Genomic DNA, 14,799 nt, shown 5'->3' with positions numbered 1-14,799 from the left:
GTTGAACAGCCATCACTAACATTAAGTGGCTGCTGCCAACATACTGACTCAAATCTCTAGCCACTTTAATAATTAAAAATTGGATGTAATAAATGTATCACTAGCCACTTTAAACAATGCCACTTTATATAATGTTTACATATCCTACATTACTCATCTCATATGTATATACTGTACTCTATACAATCTACTGCATCTGGCCTATGCCGTTCGGCCATCACTCATCCATATATTTTTACGTACATATTCTTATTCATTCCTTTACACTTGTGTGTATAAGGTAGTTGTTGTTAGATTACTTGTTAGATATTACTGCATGGTCGGAACTGAAAGCACAAGCATTTCGCTACACTCACATTAACATATGCTAACCATGTGTATGTGACCAATAAAATGTTGTTTGATTTGATTATTAATAGGAGGCTAGACTGAAGATATGGAGGGGGCCGTTGACAGGGCAGCCCTCCTGTAGTGGAAGGCCACGTGCTGTAGAACGGCCAGGCCGGTCCTCCACCCGTCCACCCCTGCACCCCTCCCAGACAGATGGCCGTGCTAGGCCCCGTAAGAGAAATGCCACCTCCTGGGCATCCTTCACTGGAGCTGTCATGTCGGCCCTGGATGACGAATGACCACTGAGAGGAGCTGCTCCCTCCTTCATTCTCTCTATACCTCCGCTGCCGGAGGGATGGAGGGATTGCTTTATCCCACTCCTTTCACTCACCCAATGACCTAACCCTACCTCGTCCACCTAGGTGGTCAGTTGCCCCCGACAAGCACGGACGCACGCACACACACACACATACACACACACATACACCCCAAGGGGACAATACTTTTAGGATAACGACCACTTCTGCATTATTGATTCCTCCCAGCCTCCCTTCCTCTATATTAAAATCGTCCAATTTCGCCAGAAGGGGTGGGGATTTCGATGGGGACGAGAGAATGGGAATGTGTGTGAGGAGGAGGGAGGAGAGAAGATGTGGGGGGTATCGGGTCGATATTTATACATCATAATTTCTGATTCAAGTAGCCGCTCCACCCCCTGGAGCTAGTCTAAGAGTTTTCATGACGGTGTGTGAGTAATACCACCATGTCAAAAAAGGTCAAGACTCAAGATTCAGCTTTTTGGAGGATGACAGGGCAGATTGAGGGGAGATATCAAACAGATATTTGCCCAAACATTCACCATTAAAGTGAGATTATTTGTATTCCTATTGTGTGCCACATACCGCCTTCCAGGTAAATGCATTCCATACATTATTACAGCTGAATTTGCCAATAGGAGTGTCTGAGAAGAGGCTTCTAACACACAACAGCCAATCAATAGACACGGGCCCCCCACTGGCAGCTACAGGGCTGCCTGTCTGCAGGAGGACACACTACAGTATGCAAAGTCTGCATGTCTGTCTGTCCAAGTCTAGGCAGGAGGGAGGGATTTGAGTGGCGCACCCGTGGTAGAAATCTGCTCGTGTTGTTGTCAGGATTATTGTCTCCAGCGCGCCGTCGCTGTAGCACATTAAGGGCTATTGATTGGTTTCCGTGGCTGACGCTTTGTCGAGGACCTGGTTGCCGCATCGATCTGTGACAGCCTGACATGGCGACAATGGGAGGGCCTGATGGGCTGGGGATAAGGAGGGCCTGGTGGACTGGGGATAGGGAGGGTAGGTGGGCTGGGGATAGGGAGGGCCTGGTGGGCTGGGGATAAGGAGGGCCTGGTGGGCTGGGGATAGGGAGGGTGGGTGGGCTGGGGATAGGGAGGGCGGGTGGGCTGGGGATAGGGAGGGCCTAGTGGGCTGGGGATAGGGAGGATGGGTGGGATGGGGATAGGGATAGGGAAGGCCTAGTGGGCTGGGGATAGGAGGGCCTAGTGGGCTGGGGATAGGGAGGGCCTAGTGGGCTGGGGATAGGGAGGGCCTAGTGGGCTGGGGATAGGGAGGGTGGGTGGGCTGGGGATAGGGAGGGCCTAGTGGGCTGGGGATAGGGAGGTCCTAGTGGGCTGGGGATAGGGAGGGTGGGTGGGATGGGGATAGGGAAGATCTGGTGGGCTGGGGATAGGGAGGGTGGGTTGGCTGGGGATAGGGATGGCCTAGTGGGCTGGGGATAGGGAGGGCCTAGTGGGCTGGGGATAGGGAGGGCCTAGTGGGCTGGGGATAGGGAGGGCCTAGTGGGCTGGGGATAGGGAGGGCCTAGTGGGCTGGGGATATGGAGGGCCTAGTGGGCTGGGGATAGGGAGGGCCTAGTGGGCTGGGGATAGGGAGTGCCTAGTGGGCTGGGGATAGGGAGGGTGGGTGGGATGGGGATAGGGAAGATCTGGTGGGCTGGGGATAGGGAGGGTGGGTTGGCTGGGGATAGGGATGGCCTAGTGGGCTGGGGATAGGGAGGGTGGGTTCGCTGGGGATAGGGATAGGGAGGATGGGTGGATGGGGAGGAGTATACAGTACAGTGTGTGGTGGAGCCAGGTTGCTACATTGGTGTCAGCTGCCCCTATGTCTTCTAATCTGACTGGTCAAGACTAATTCTTTGCCACCGGGGTACAGTAAATTGATAGTACTTTAGCTCAGCAGATGAAATGACTGAAGGTTGTCTGTGTTCATGGGTTCAAATCCCAGAACGGATAGGTTTACTCATGTTACATTATGTACAAAATAGGTGGTGGGTTGCAGTATGATTTACAGTGTAAGGAGAATGCTCACCACTTTGGTCATGGAGTCTATCAACCGTACAAACAGATCTTGTTCTGTCCTGATGCCTGCAAAACACAACACAAATATGTATTAGATGTCCTGCAATTACAATGTAATAATACATGACACCAATATGGTATGTTGAAATGTTAAGATCCATTGACAGAATAACCATTTTAACGTCATCTTACTCTGTAAATCATTTGCATAGAAGTTGCTGTGTGGTTTAGCCAAATGAAATGTCTTGAGCAACAACGATATAAACATCAGCCTAAAATGATAATTCACTTCTTGCACAGAAAGAATAACATAAAATACTGATATCGAATAATGTCTTCTAAATGAATTCGGTTATTATTTGTGTCCCCATAGTGTATTTTATGTTTTCTGTCGTGCTTGTAGACCAAGATTTTCTCATGTAGACCAAGATTTTCTAACCCCCCTCAGCAAAAGTCTGTTCTCCTGAGTTTTTTTATTATTTATTGCGTTCCCGGTTGCAACTGCCGAGCTCTCCTCGCTCCCGCTGCCTTTTTCCTCTAGGATAACAAGGCATTCTCACTCACAAACAAATTAAACATCAGCCATGATTGCTTGTCTTTTATTAGCTATGCAACAGAGCGTAAATATGACATAAACATGACAGGGTTATTCAAAAAGGATCATGGAAAACTGCTAGTTGTTGCCTGTAATTGTGTCAGGCTTCGGTGTTTTCTCACCGTTTCTGTGTGCTTTAAAAAATATCTACTACATATTTAGGTTACTGTTGAATTGTACAGAACACCAACCAGTTGAGTCTTCTGTCTCCTCTCACGATATGGTCTCAAAACAAAAATCCATGCCGGTCGAAGCAGTGCTCTTTCAATGAGCACAGATCAGTGTTAAAATTTCAAGTATTTTCCCCGATGACCAAAACAGACTTTAGGATCTGGTGGTCGTCAAGTACTATTCCAGATGTGATAAGGATTACCACTTATGTTAGTGTTGTCTTTTTTATTTCATGTTGTTTTTCCTGGAAGTGATAAAACTAATCTGTCCACAGAGAGTAGTGAGAAGAGAGAGAACTCTGCAATATGTTTGGAGGGATTATCGTGGTCTTACCGTTACTGTAAAGGAGCTGTAGCCTGTAATGGATGCCGTTGTTGGTCTTCTCTCCATTGTACTCCTGAGAGAGTCAAAGACAAGCACAGAAAATGATCAAAATGTCTCGCAGCTTTTGAGGTGACACCCCGAACCAAAGGCAACCCACTGCAACCCACTGCTGTCTTGTACGTAATCAAATATCTCAAAACTATGCCTTCCTAATCTACGCTTGTCTGCCTCAATCTACTCTATCACTGAAAATGTCCAACGAGACCAACGCCCCAGTCCTAATCCAAGCAGATGTTGAGCCACAAGTCCTGATCTTGATCCCAACTCCTATGTCACAGGGACTTCCCAGACTAATACTGCATCCACAAGTAGGGATCATCTGAAGAGGAAACTTACATCCCATAAGAGGCCAATGGACCAACCAGCATTGTTATTTGCTGTAACAACACTGTTATTACCTTGAGGTTTCAGTTTAGGTCAAATTAATTTGCAACTAGAAGGTTGTTAGTTAAGGTAAATCACAGTGCCCGTGTGTCCACAATAACATGTCACTCTAATAATGGTAAGCAACTGAAAACATATTAATTAACGTGAACCTTTGTGATATCTACTAGTTTTTTATAATCAGGAAGATAATTCTGGGGATTAATGTCTTTAAAAACACAATATTAATCCCATGAACCCTGAGGATAATCCATACCATTCTCTGATTGAGTTATACTTCTGAAGTTGCTAAGCCCTTGCTATTTTAGAATACTTGGCTAGGCCCAAATTCCCACCGCAGGGCCATAGTGAGATACAACATGGAATCTTAATCTTTCCTCCAACTCCCCTTGCTGACACGCACACAACAAACCAGCTGCCTAACTGTTGTATCGTCCAGCCAGGAATAAATCAAACAGCAACGACAAAAGGGCAAACTTACGTAGGAACTAAAACAACACTGTGGCTGAGGGAAAAACAACACTGTTACCACAACTATACAGAGAGATGCCGTAAGAGAGAGGAGACATTGCCTAGGTGACAGTGGCCTGTTAGCTTTGGTTGCCACGGTCACCGATGACCTCTGCTTCCAGGTGGGCCAAGTCACTCTCCCTGATCTTGTGTCACCTCTTCAACGGGCAGGCACCAGGAGAGAGGCCACATCCGCTCCCCTCTGTCTCTCTCTCCCACTCTCTCTTCCTCTCTGTATCCCTCTATCTCTCCTTCTCTCTTTCTCTCTGTATTTCTCTCCTTCCCCTTCGCTGAGCGGTGCCAAATGTGCCGTGGAGTCTTGGCAGGGGCCCAGGGGCAGGCTGGAGGTCAAGGCAGAGGTGAATGGGCAGGGAGGACGGGAGGAGCGACCATGCCAGCTGGCTGCCGTCCCTCCTGACCGTGGGCGGAGCTGTTCTCTGTAACCTTTTACTGAGAACAACCCCCCGGCAGCACGGCAGAACAGCCCAGGCGGCAGGTAGAGAAGTAGGTTACCGATAACACTGAGAGCACAGGTACAGCTGAACAATACAACAGAACAGAGACAGATAGGTAGCCATACACTCATAGAAAAGAGGCTGTAGACAACAAAGGAATGTACAAGAAATGACATTTCAAATGACTGCTTAAAATGAAAACAAAGGATTTTCAAATATGCCTTTCATAAGAGGATCATCATATTTTCTCTTTATCTTGTATTGTTAATTAAAATAAAATTACATTGTAAAAAATAGATGTAACCTCATCATCAAAATTCCTTAAATAAAAATAGTACCTTTAATGTCTGATTTAAAGCGGAATCAAAACTTCTTTCATTCAAGCTTTTCTGCCTTCTGCTCATCACTGCCCCCCAACAGGTTAATTGGAAACTGCAAGTGCTTCTATATCTGAATGATTTCTATGCACAACCAGCTCTCTGTATTTCTAGATTACAATCTTTCCATGTCTCAGTTATTTCCAAGTTTTAGTTTTTGTAAGAAATCTCAAAAGCTTTTCTCATGAATGTACTTTCTCAAAATAATTTGAATTAGTATTGAATGAGTTACAAAAGATACTTATAATATGGAACTCAGTTAAATAAAAACATACAATATCTTTATTTATGAGGTGGACATAATCAATATATGTTCTACATAAAGTATATTATCTTACTTTTTTTTGTAAAATTAAGTTTATGAAATTATAATAAATTGAAATCAATATAATCAAATGAGTGTATATATAATATAATAGAATTCTGTTCAATAATATCATAATGCAAAGATATAGAATTCATACAAATTTAATTCACTAAAGAAATGCATTACATTACATTGCAGCGTATATAATAAATCAATTAACAGTATAAGGAAAGAATATTGATCTTGACTTGACATGAAGAAAAATGAATGTGACCACAGTTTGTGTGCTACATGTTTCAAAGCATCACTGTGCTATAGCACTGATCCCAGCGCCAGTGCCACCCTTTTACCCCCAATGCCAGCTATACCTGGCACACACGCCCTCCTCCCCATTCCCCTTTGTGTGTGTTGGTCTTACTTTGTCTTTCTCCACAAAGTCTATGTAGGAGGTCCTCTCAATCTCCACGGGCTGGCCCTGTCGGTCGTACAGCGCCAACACAAAGTGGAAGAAGTTGGATTTGCGCAGGTTCGAGGGGGGCTGTTTTTCATAGTGAGCCCGGGCCAGACCTACACCGCTATAGATAGTAGAACGACAGAGAGGGGGATAGGGGGAGAGAAAATGGGAGCGAGAGGAGGGTGACATTTGGTTAGTACTGTGGAGACGAGGGCCACCATAGCAATTCTAAACACAGCAGGCGCTATTCAATCACAAGCTGTTTCTGTGGGTAAAACAAATGCTGTTTACTGTGTGAAACAAAAAGAAAATTGCATGTGCAGCATTCCAATAATTCAAGTATGCTGCCTTGCAAAGAAGAAACCCTGGAGTAGTTGGGATTGAATAGGGCCCAGAGTCCTGATAATTATTACTATACAGCCATCGGTTTCATTTAACGAAACCTACACTTTGAGGTGTTTCAAAACATTTGAATTGTTCTGACAAGAATCAATCTTCATCAGGTCAACACCTACTATATCAATACCAACTACCCCCCAAAAAAGAACATCTCTTGAAACAAAATGAATTATACTACAACACAGATAAGGAGAAGAAGGAGAGAGAGCAGTGGAGTCGTGAGAGAGAGAGAGAGCGCGATAAATGAAAGGCACTTGGCCCTATGTTCACGTTCCCTGTGGGTGCCACGCGTTCCTTTGTGTTATTTGTCTCCTCGACCACCTCAACAATGTGATTTTTGGCTGGGTAGCGGGGACCCCAGAAGGCAGCGTCTGCCTCTGTTCGTGCCAAGCGCTGTGGGGCACCATTCGACTTGGCAAACGCGCCACTCCAGTTTTCCCTGACCTGTCAGTCAAACTCACTCCACTTTGCCCTGCATCCCCTGGGCCTGAAGAGTAAAAGACCTCCACACACTAGGCGTACGCAGACAGACAGACACACACACACACACACACACACTCAACCCTTTTCACGATTGTTTTAGAGAGGGAGGATGTCTGTGTTGACACTACACAGACAGAAACGTACAAAATAAAACAAAACTGGAAACGGGCATCAACATATGTACAAACAAAATGGTGCTGAATCATGTCTTCATGTGAAGAAAATAAATGACAGGAAAGATTGCCGTGTGTTAACCCAGTGAAATGGACTGATTTACTTTACAGGTACCTTGTGCATTTCAACATGTGCTCTAAAAGACTGTGCATAACTGCTCGACGCCATGAAAGCTACTCTTTGAGTAAGATCCGTCTCTGAACATCTCATTGCTTCAAAATAAACCAATTTTTTTATCATAAAATCAATTCCTCATTCAGGAAAATGTTCAAGGATACATGAGCGTAATTGCTTTTTAAATGCAATGACAGATCCAAATATATAAACAAACCCTTGCAGGCGGCTGGCTATAGGAGCTCTATAGTTAAATCAATGGAACATTGAAGTAATATAATGCTTTAGTACCCATCTCTGTTGAACTCGGTGGCTGATATCTCATTCATCGACACTAACTCAACAAATAGCCATGCGCAATAAGAGATTCCAAACACAAAGCAGTTATGTAAAAATATTTATTCATGTGCTGCATTTGTCTTGGGGGGGCGGAGAGATTGTTTTTGGAAAGTTGCCTGGTTGCTTTCTCTCTGCGCTCATGGATATATTCCCCAGATGCTAGATTAATACAGGCGTGACCTTTCTGCACCCCTATTACCGATGCTTAATGCCTCATTTGTAACCCAGTTTGTTGAAAGCTAATTCCTGGACTCTGAGTTCTGAAAACGCAAAGACAGAAGGTTGCACAAGGGAGGATGGAGTTTTACATTGGGGGGGGGGGGGGGTGAGATAAAGAGAGAGAGAGAGAGAGAGAGAGAGAGAGAGAGAGAGAGAGAGAGAGAGAGAGAGAGAGAGAGAGAGAGAGAGAGAGAGAGAGAAAGAGAGAGAGAGAGAGAGAGAGAGAGAGATAGAGAGAGAGAGAGAGAGAGAGAGAGAGAGAGAGAGAGTGATAGAGCAAGAGAGAGGCTAGCTAGGGCCAAAGTGAAATCATGGTTTCTGTGCTGCTAAATATTAACTGTGTGACTGAGAGGCCCTTTTTCCTCTCTAGCGTACCCTCCTTACAAAACCTATAAAAAGTATATTTTTTGTGTTTCCCAAGCCTAAAGATTTAACAAAAAAGAGGGAAATCCCATGATATTTTAAATTGAATTATCTGACACAAACATTTGGTGACCGTACTACTGACCGTACTACTGCCATGGCCTACATAGTAATCTTAATGTAAACAACCACAACAGTATACTTACCTACCTATAACAATGAAAACAAGACTTGAGCCATATCACTTCCCACAATATCAGTTCCCACCTCCAACTACATGTATAAACCCCCCTTCGACACCATTACCCCAATTACGAAGCCACGCCAGAACATTGGGGATACGTTGAGAACTCCAGCCACAGCGGTTGTGCCAGAGCCAGTCTCAGCACATTCAGATCTCTCCGCACTCCATCGACAAAGAAAGCTTGTTAGCGTTATTATTTCAATTATGCTAATTACAGCCGCATCCATTTATGCTTGGCCGCTGCGGCCTGTAGTGCACGGCAGAGGCACTCAGTATAATAAAAAGAGTATTGATGGCACACAGGTTTCTACTACAGAGGCTGGGTGTAAATCAGAGGCCAACAGACAGACGGACAACAAATACAGCTAACAGCTCTTCTGACGGAGCTCCACTCTGCATGTGCTTTGACACTTTCCCTCTGTAAACGCTGAAGGGGAAGATCACGCGTGAAGCCGTAACTATCAGGTTGTCCACTCTCAACACAATCATCTGACACCTAATGCCTATGTATATTCTGTGGCTGATATTAATGCTCCAAACAGGACAGTAAGTTTACTGAATTAGTCGGTTTAACATGGGCTGGTACATTTGATATAAAGTCACTAGAGAAGGGTTCCCCAACTGGCGGCGCTGATGGTTTTATTTGGCCCCCCAAGTTTTTGGGGCAGAAATAAAATAAAACATTTTTTTTTTGTGGAATTATCATTGTTGGACATAAACTACTGTAAAAACACCAGGAAATCAACTCCAAGTGATTTTAATTTTGGAAATCTGTTCCCAAGTATTCCCACGCATAATAAAAACACACGCGAACATATACAAATGTAAACAAAGTTTGAAATTATTATGTTTCAATCAAATACTATATCTGTTTGGGTTTCATACGGTTAATTTGCAGTCTTCAAATGATTTGGAATTACGTTCAGGCCCCCCCAAAAAAATCATCCCGCGGCTGAATCTAGTTGATGATCCCTGCACTAGCGCATTCAAAAAGATTTTGACTAGTGGTTTTAACGACTAGAAATTAATGGTTATCAATAAAAAAAGACTACAAAATTCTGAGAATAATTTTACATCTTCCAGAAATTATTATTTTTAAAGGTCCAGCATTCTGCCATGCAGCATTAGTCAAAGCATGCAGGCTTCGGCAGTATTGGCTTAATGCAATGCAGCAAATTCTAATTATGATAAATGAAAAATGTAACCCAGGGCTGAAGTATTCACAGCTAGAGGGCCTGCACACTTCCGGGAAATAGATATTAAACACTGAGACTCCTGCTCTGAGATTATCAACTAATGAACACGCAGGAAAAGGGCCCTGTCAATATACTGGACACTGTTGACTGTAATGTGTGTGTCCGTGCGTGTTTGCGAATAAACGTATGCAGTTGCATGTGTGCGTGTGCATGTACGTGCATACAAATATATTGTTCTGCATTTGGCTGTGTAATAGTACCCATGAGCATCTGGTAAATCTTCCACATTTTGGCTTTAAGGGAGCGATCAGTGGTTTCCCTCCCCACCGCCCTCACCCTCCCCTGGGTAGAGAGCGTCCCCTGTGCCACCAGAGTGGGCACCGTGGACACGGCCCTGCACCCCTCCAGCATTAATCAGCTGGGTGATGGGGTGTGACCGACCAAGCGGCAGAGTCTTTAACCAGCGCGGCCGGCTGCTTCCTACAGGACGGCCTAATGAGCCATATACCATCGCCTTGTTTATACAAATGGGATGCACGTAGAGTATTAAAAATCTCCTCTCTCTGGCCTACTGCCACTGTGTTAATCTAATAAATAGTGGAACTGTAAATCTCACAACCTCTGTGGTGGTTATACGGCCACCCCTCTCTGGGTTGCTACTTGGTTTGTCCCTGGAGTGAACAGTAGGTGACAAAGCTATAGGAGTTCTAACACAGAGAAGATGTTGAGTATACAGCCAAGGACGAAACCAAAGGAGATAGTAAAAGGGGGGAAGATATCAGAATAGAACAGCATGGAAAACCAATGCAAGGAACATTGACCTATCTAGATGCTTCAGACTTACACTAATTGCATCAGCAAATGTCGGGGGGTCACATGAATATATGCACATGCTGGTGTGTGTGTGTGTGTGTGTGTGTGTGTGTGTGTGTGTGTGTGTGTGTGTGTGTGTGTGTGTGTGTGTGTGTGTGTGTGTGTGTGTGTGTGTGTGTGTGTGTGTGTGTGTGTGTGTGTGTGTGTGTGTGTGTATAAGGAAGAGTGTAATTTATGCAGCCAATACACAATTACTCTGGCATACATTTGCCCAGTCAGGGATGTAGCACCGCTCCCTCCCTAGCTCTTGTTTGGTTAGCTCTCATTAGCCGTGTAATATGAGCTAATGAGAGGAAGCCTAGAACACAGCAGGAGGACAGCCCTCGCCTTTGTCTCTGTCTGTCTGTCTGTCTGTCTGTCTGTCTGTCTGTACGTGCGTGCGTACCCTCAGTAGGCAGAATGGACAGTCTCAGATTCTTTCAGTCTGGAGTTCTGTCATCTGATGAAACCTATCACCATACCCACTTAGACATCTCCTCTCTTCTTCTCTCCCCTCTCACAATATAGTACCAACCATTTAATATTACCCACGTATTGCAGGGTTGTTACAAAGCCACAATACTTTGCCTTTGGAAATCCAAACAAATGCACCATCATGGAAAACATCATATACTCACTTGACAGACCAAATCAACTTTGTTTTTCCAGACAAAACTGTTAACATTTTTTTTTTACAGAAGATTTGCAAAAAAAATGGTTTAAAGGTTTCTGGCAGGCCAAACTTTGAGAAGTGAGAGCAGTAGTCTAGTTTAACTGTCCCAACAAACTATCCCATCCCTAAGCAATGGGCTGCATCATAGTCGAACATCTGTCTGAGCAATCTCACTATGCTGTTTAGAATTCAAAAGCTAGTGCAGGATTTGGCCAGTCAGTGTTATAAACCACTGAGCAACCCAATCTCACAATCTCACAATTGAAAGTGTCAGTCATCAGAAAAGAGATGTCGCTATATGTAGAAGAATAATACATTCCTTCTCAAGGAAAAAGGGGATTGAAAAATCACAGTTTACACATAGTTTTTGCACCTCAGCGATGCAAAAGCCACTCTTCCCTTCCACTCTTCCTACTCATCTAACCTCCCTAGTGGTATTTGAAATCACTAGAGACTTACTGCCTCAGAAAAGTAGAAACGACTATACTAAACAAAGTAGTATCTCTTCAAAGATCATGAAATACTGTAAAGTGGATTTGAAACGTCACTGGCTTACAAAACCATCCAGACAAGTCTGCAGCTCATGTAAACACCCACACAGAGCTGAGTGTAGATCCACGGCACAACTGTTATTTACACTTACAATACATGATCCTGTGTTGCTCAGTCGGTAGAGCATGGCACTTGCAACGGCAGGGTTATGCGGATGATCCCCACGGCCAATGAAAATGTGTCCACTTACTCAAAAAGTCGCTCTGGATAAGAGTGAAAAAAGTCGCTCTGGATAAGAGTGTCTGCTAAATGACTCAAATGTAAAAATGTACTAATTGGTACACTCACACATGTTGTGCAAAATGTCAGAAACACTGCTCCCTTTTTCCTGAACTGTAAAAATAGTATCACCCAGTCAAAACACTTCCGTCTGATTGTTTGGTAATTGCAGCAAGACAACTACACCGCTTTTAGCCAATGGGGTAATGTTTCTCTGAGCTGACTGTGTCAATTAAAAATGACACACACAATTAGGGTTCATAAATGAACATCAAACATCAACAGTTAGTCTGTTTTCTCAACTAGAACCAGTGTATCACTGATGACGGATACAGACATGGTGTTTAGTTCAAACCTAAATCCAAATCAAGACATGTGGGGAAACACTTACCTAACATTAACTAGGTGAAACAAATCTGACGATGTGCCCTTGAGCAAGGCACTTAACCCTAATTGCTCCTGTAAGTCACTCTGGATAAGAGCATCTGCTAAATGACTAAAATGTCAAATGTAAAAAATATTGCCCAGTCCATCATTGGACAACAACTTTTACTCTATCAAGACCACAGTCATGTGCTACTTTACAGCACACACCAAAAACTTGATAAAAAGCTGTGAACTCTCATCTGCAGAAATACATAGTAGATCTTCACCTTGAGTTTTTCACTGTACGGTGTCAGCTATTTTCTCAGACCGCAGTAGTATTTTTTACTAGACTTTCTCCCTGTCCAATGTTTGCTACAGGTTTAGCCGTGGCGCACCTGCCCCTATACTGCGAATCAAAGCAGCACCCTGGTCCTCACAACACACATACCTCTGCAAACTTCATGAGACGGCCACAGCTGAAACCATTAGCTGGTCACTGGCACACTTCTAATGGGGGTCACAAAGTAGGTGGCTTTGCAGAAGCCAACTAATTGTTTGCACGTTTAGGGGCAGCTGGCGAGAAACACTTGTTTCTGTTGCGGGATCCAATGAACTGGTGGCAGAGACGCTGTGGCTGAGATTTAGCAGTGTGAGATGAAGAGAAGGCTAAGTCATGTGTCTAGATATATTTAAGCGAGTCGCCGTGGTGTCACCGCCGTGCAACGTGTTAGAGAGAATTCACAGGAACACGCTGCAACAGGGTGAATACACTGTGGGTGTCTTGTTTTAACTATCTGACACTTCTCCACAAGGCTCAGTAACATTTAGTTGAATTTAATAGGGGGAAGAGGGGAGAAATGCCCATTTCACAATAACTCTATTTTGCTCTCTAAAAATAAGAAATAACAGGTCTGACATGTTCATTGACCTGAGTGATTGTGAATGATGACCGCTTACACTGAAGGAACCTTGGACCAAAATCTCTCCCAAGATGACATGTGGTGATGTCAAGTATATGAATGACTGCCACCCAGGACAAATATGTCTGTCCGTACAAATGTGCTTCTCTTTCCCATATGCCTGGGGCCAATGGGCTGTATTGTCTCCATATTCTGAGTCCGGTGACTGGTAATGATTGAGGCAGTGACGGATTGAGCTCTGGATATAGAATCCTGAGCTATCAGTCTCCCCGGTCACTCACACTGAACACTAAACACTCAGTCTTCTGCTAAGCTTGGGAACCTGCACTTTATTAAGTTCCCCCCTCCTCTTAGCAGACAAAGACAGGGTCAACATAATTCACTTTGCTCGATTTTACAGTGGCAACTGGGGAGTGTCAAGTGAAATCTGTTCCCCAGTTGTGCAGTCCACTTAGTCACACACACACACCCCTCTTCTCCCCGCTTCAGTGGAATGGCTGTTTTGGGAGATAGATCAGGAGAGGCAGTTGTGGTGGGCATAGGCTAGGGGAGTGTCTCTAAATGTGACCCATTTACGCATTCAATCAGCAATGCCACTTTACTATCCATATCAGATCTATCCACGACCACATCCGAGCGCTAAACAAAACTATTAGTCTCCAGTTCCGTTTTTTCAACACGCAAGCAAATCTAGAATGTACAGTACAGTTCCAGAACCCAGAGAAGGCCAGAGGCTCTCCAGAGTACTTTTCCAATACCCCCTAAAAATCTACTTGACCTACACGCACAAGTGCAACTGCTTACTGCAATGTAACTTGACATACAGAATCTCACTGTTTGGGCATTGCACCTCGAATGACTTTTGGTGAATGTGTTGTTTTATCAAACTTTTTGTGGCATGCATGGTATACGTTGGGTACGGGTAACTCTCAATGTGTCAGACCTCAAATGGGTGGAGCTTCATCTATAGAAGTGTTGACGGCTAGACTTCAGATGACTTGTCCATGAGAGTTAAATATTTACTCAACAATTTGCATGGCAAAATGACACAGACACATTGTATTGCAATGGGAAGCAGTAAACCACAAGCATCCGAACCAAGAGACGTAGCCTAGTTTTAAATGAAAATGTTCGTGTCATTACACATAGAATAACATGCTGTCTGGTGATCTATGCATAATCTTGTTACGCACTGGGAAAGAGAAGTATCTGACGAATTGCTTTAAAAAGGAAAAAAACTCATTTTGATCAAATCTTAGAGCCAATGGTCTCAGATAATGATAATTGAACACCATTCAAATAGTTTCTGCCAATAATGTCATATCCAGTGTAATAACACATGAATGTGCTGCCACTACTAAAA

The 14,799-nt window shown here is 44.0% G+C and overlaps 1 protein-coding gene across 8 annotated transcripts in view; it reads right to left on the bottom strand.

Moving 5' to 3' along the window:
• The window catches only part of LOC110488851 (transcription factor COE3), a 102,019-nt gene that overhangs the window by 83,708 nt on the left and 3,512 nt on the right, over positions 1-14,799 (bottom strand). For all 8 annotated transcript variants that reach the window (XM_036943003.1, XM_036943002.1, XM_036943005.1 and 5 more), the window contains exons 2-4: positions 6,288-6,444; positions 3,786-3,849; positions 2,697-2,752 (exon numbers count right to left, since the gene is read on the bottom strand). In XM_036943003.1, the coding sequence (XP_036798898.1) occupies positions 2,697-2,752; positions 3,786-3,849; positions 6,288-6,444 (277 nt within the window). The remainder of the gene's footprint in view (positions 1-2,696; positions 2,753-3,785; positions 3,850-6,287; positions 6,445-14,799) is intronic.

Source organism: Oncorhynchus mykiss, chromosome 14, assembly GCF_013265735.2.
Source record: "Oncorhynchus mykiss isolate Arlee chromosome 14, USDA_OmykA_1.1, whole genome shotgun sequence".
Taxonomy (NCBI): domain Eukaryota; kingdom Metazoa; phylum Chordata; class Actinopteri; order Salmoniformes; family Salmonidae; genus Oncorhynchus; species Oncorhynchus mykiss.
This window is presented reverse-complemented; position numbering and strand designations above follow the sequence as displayed.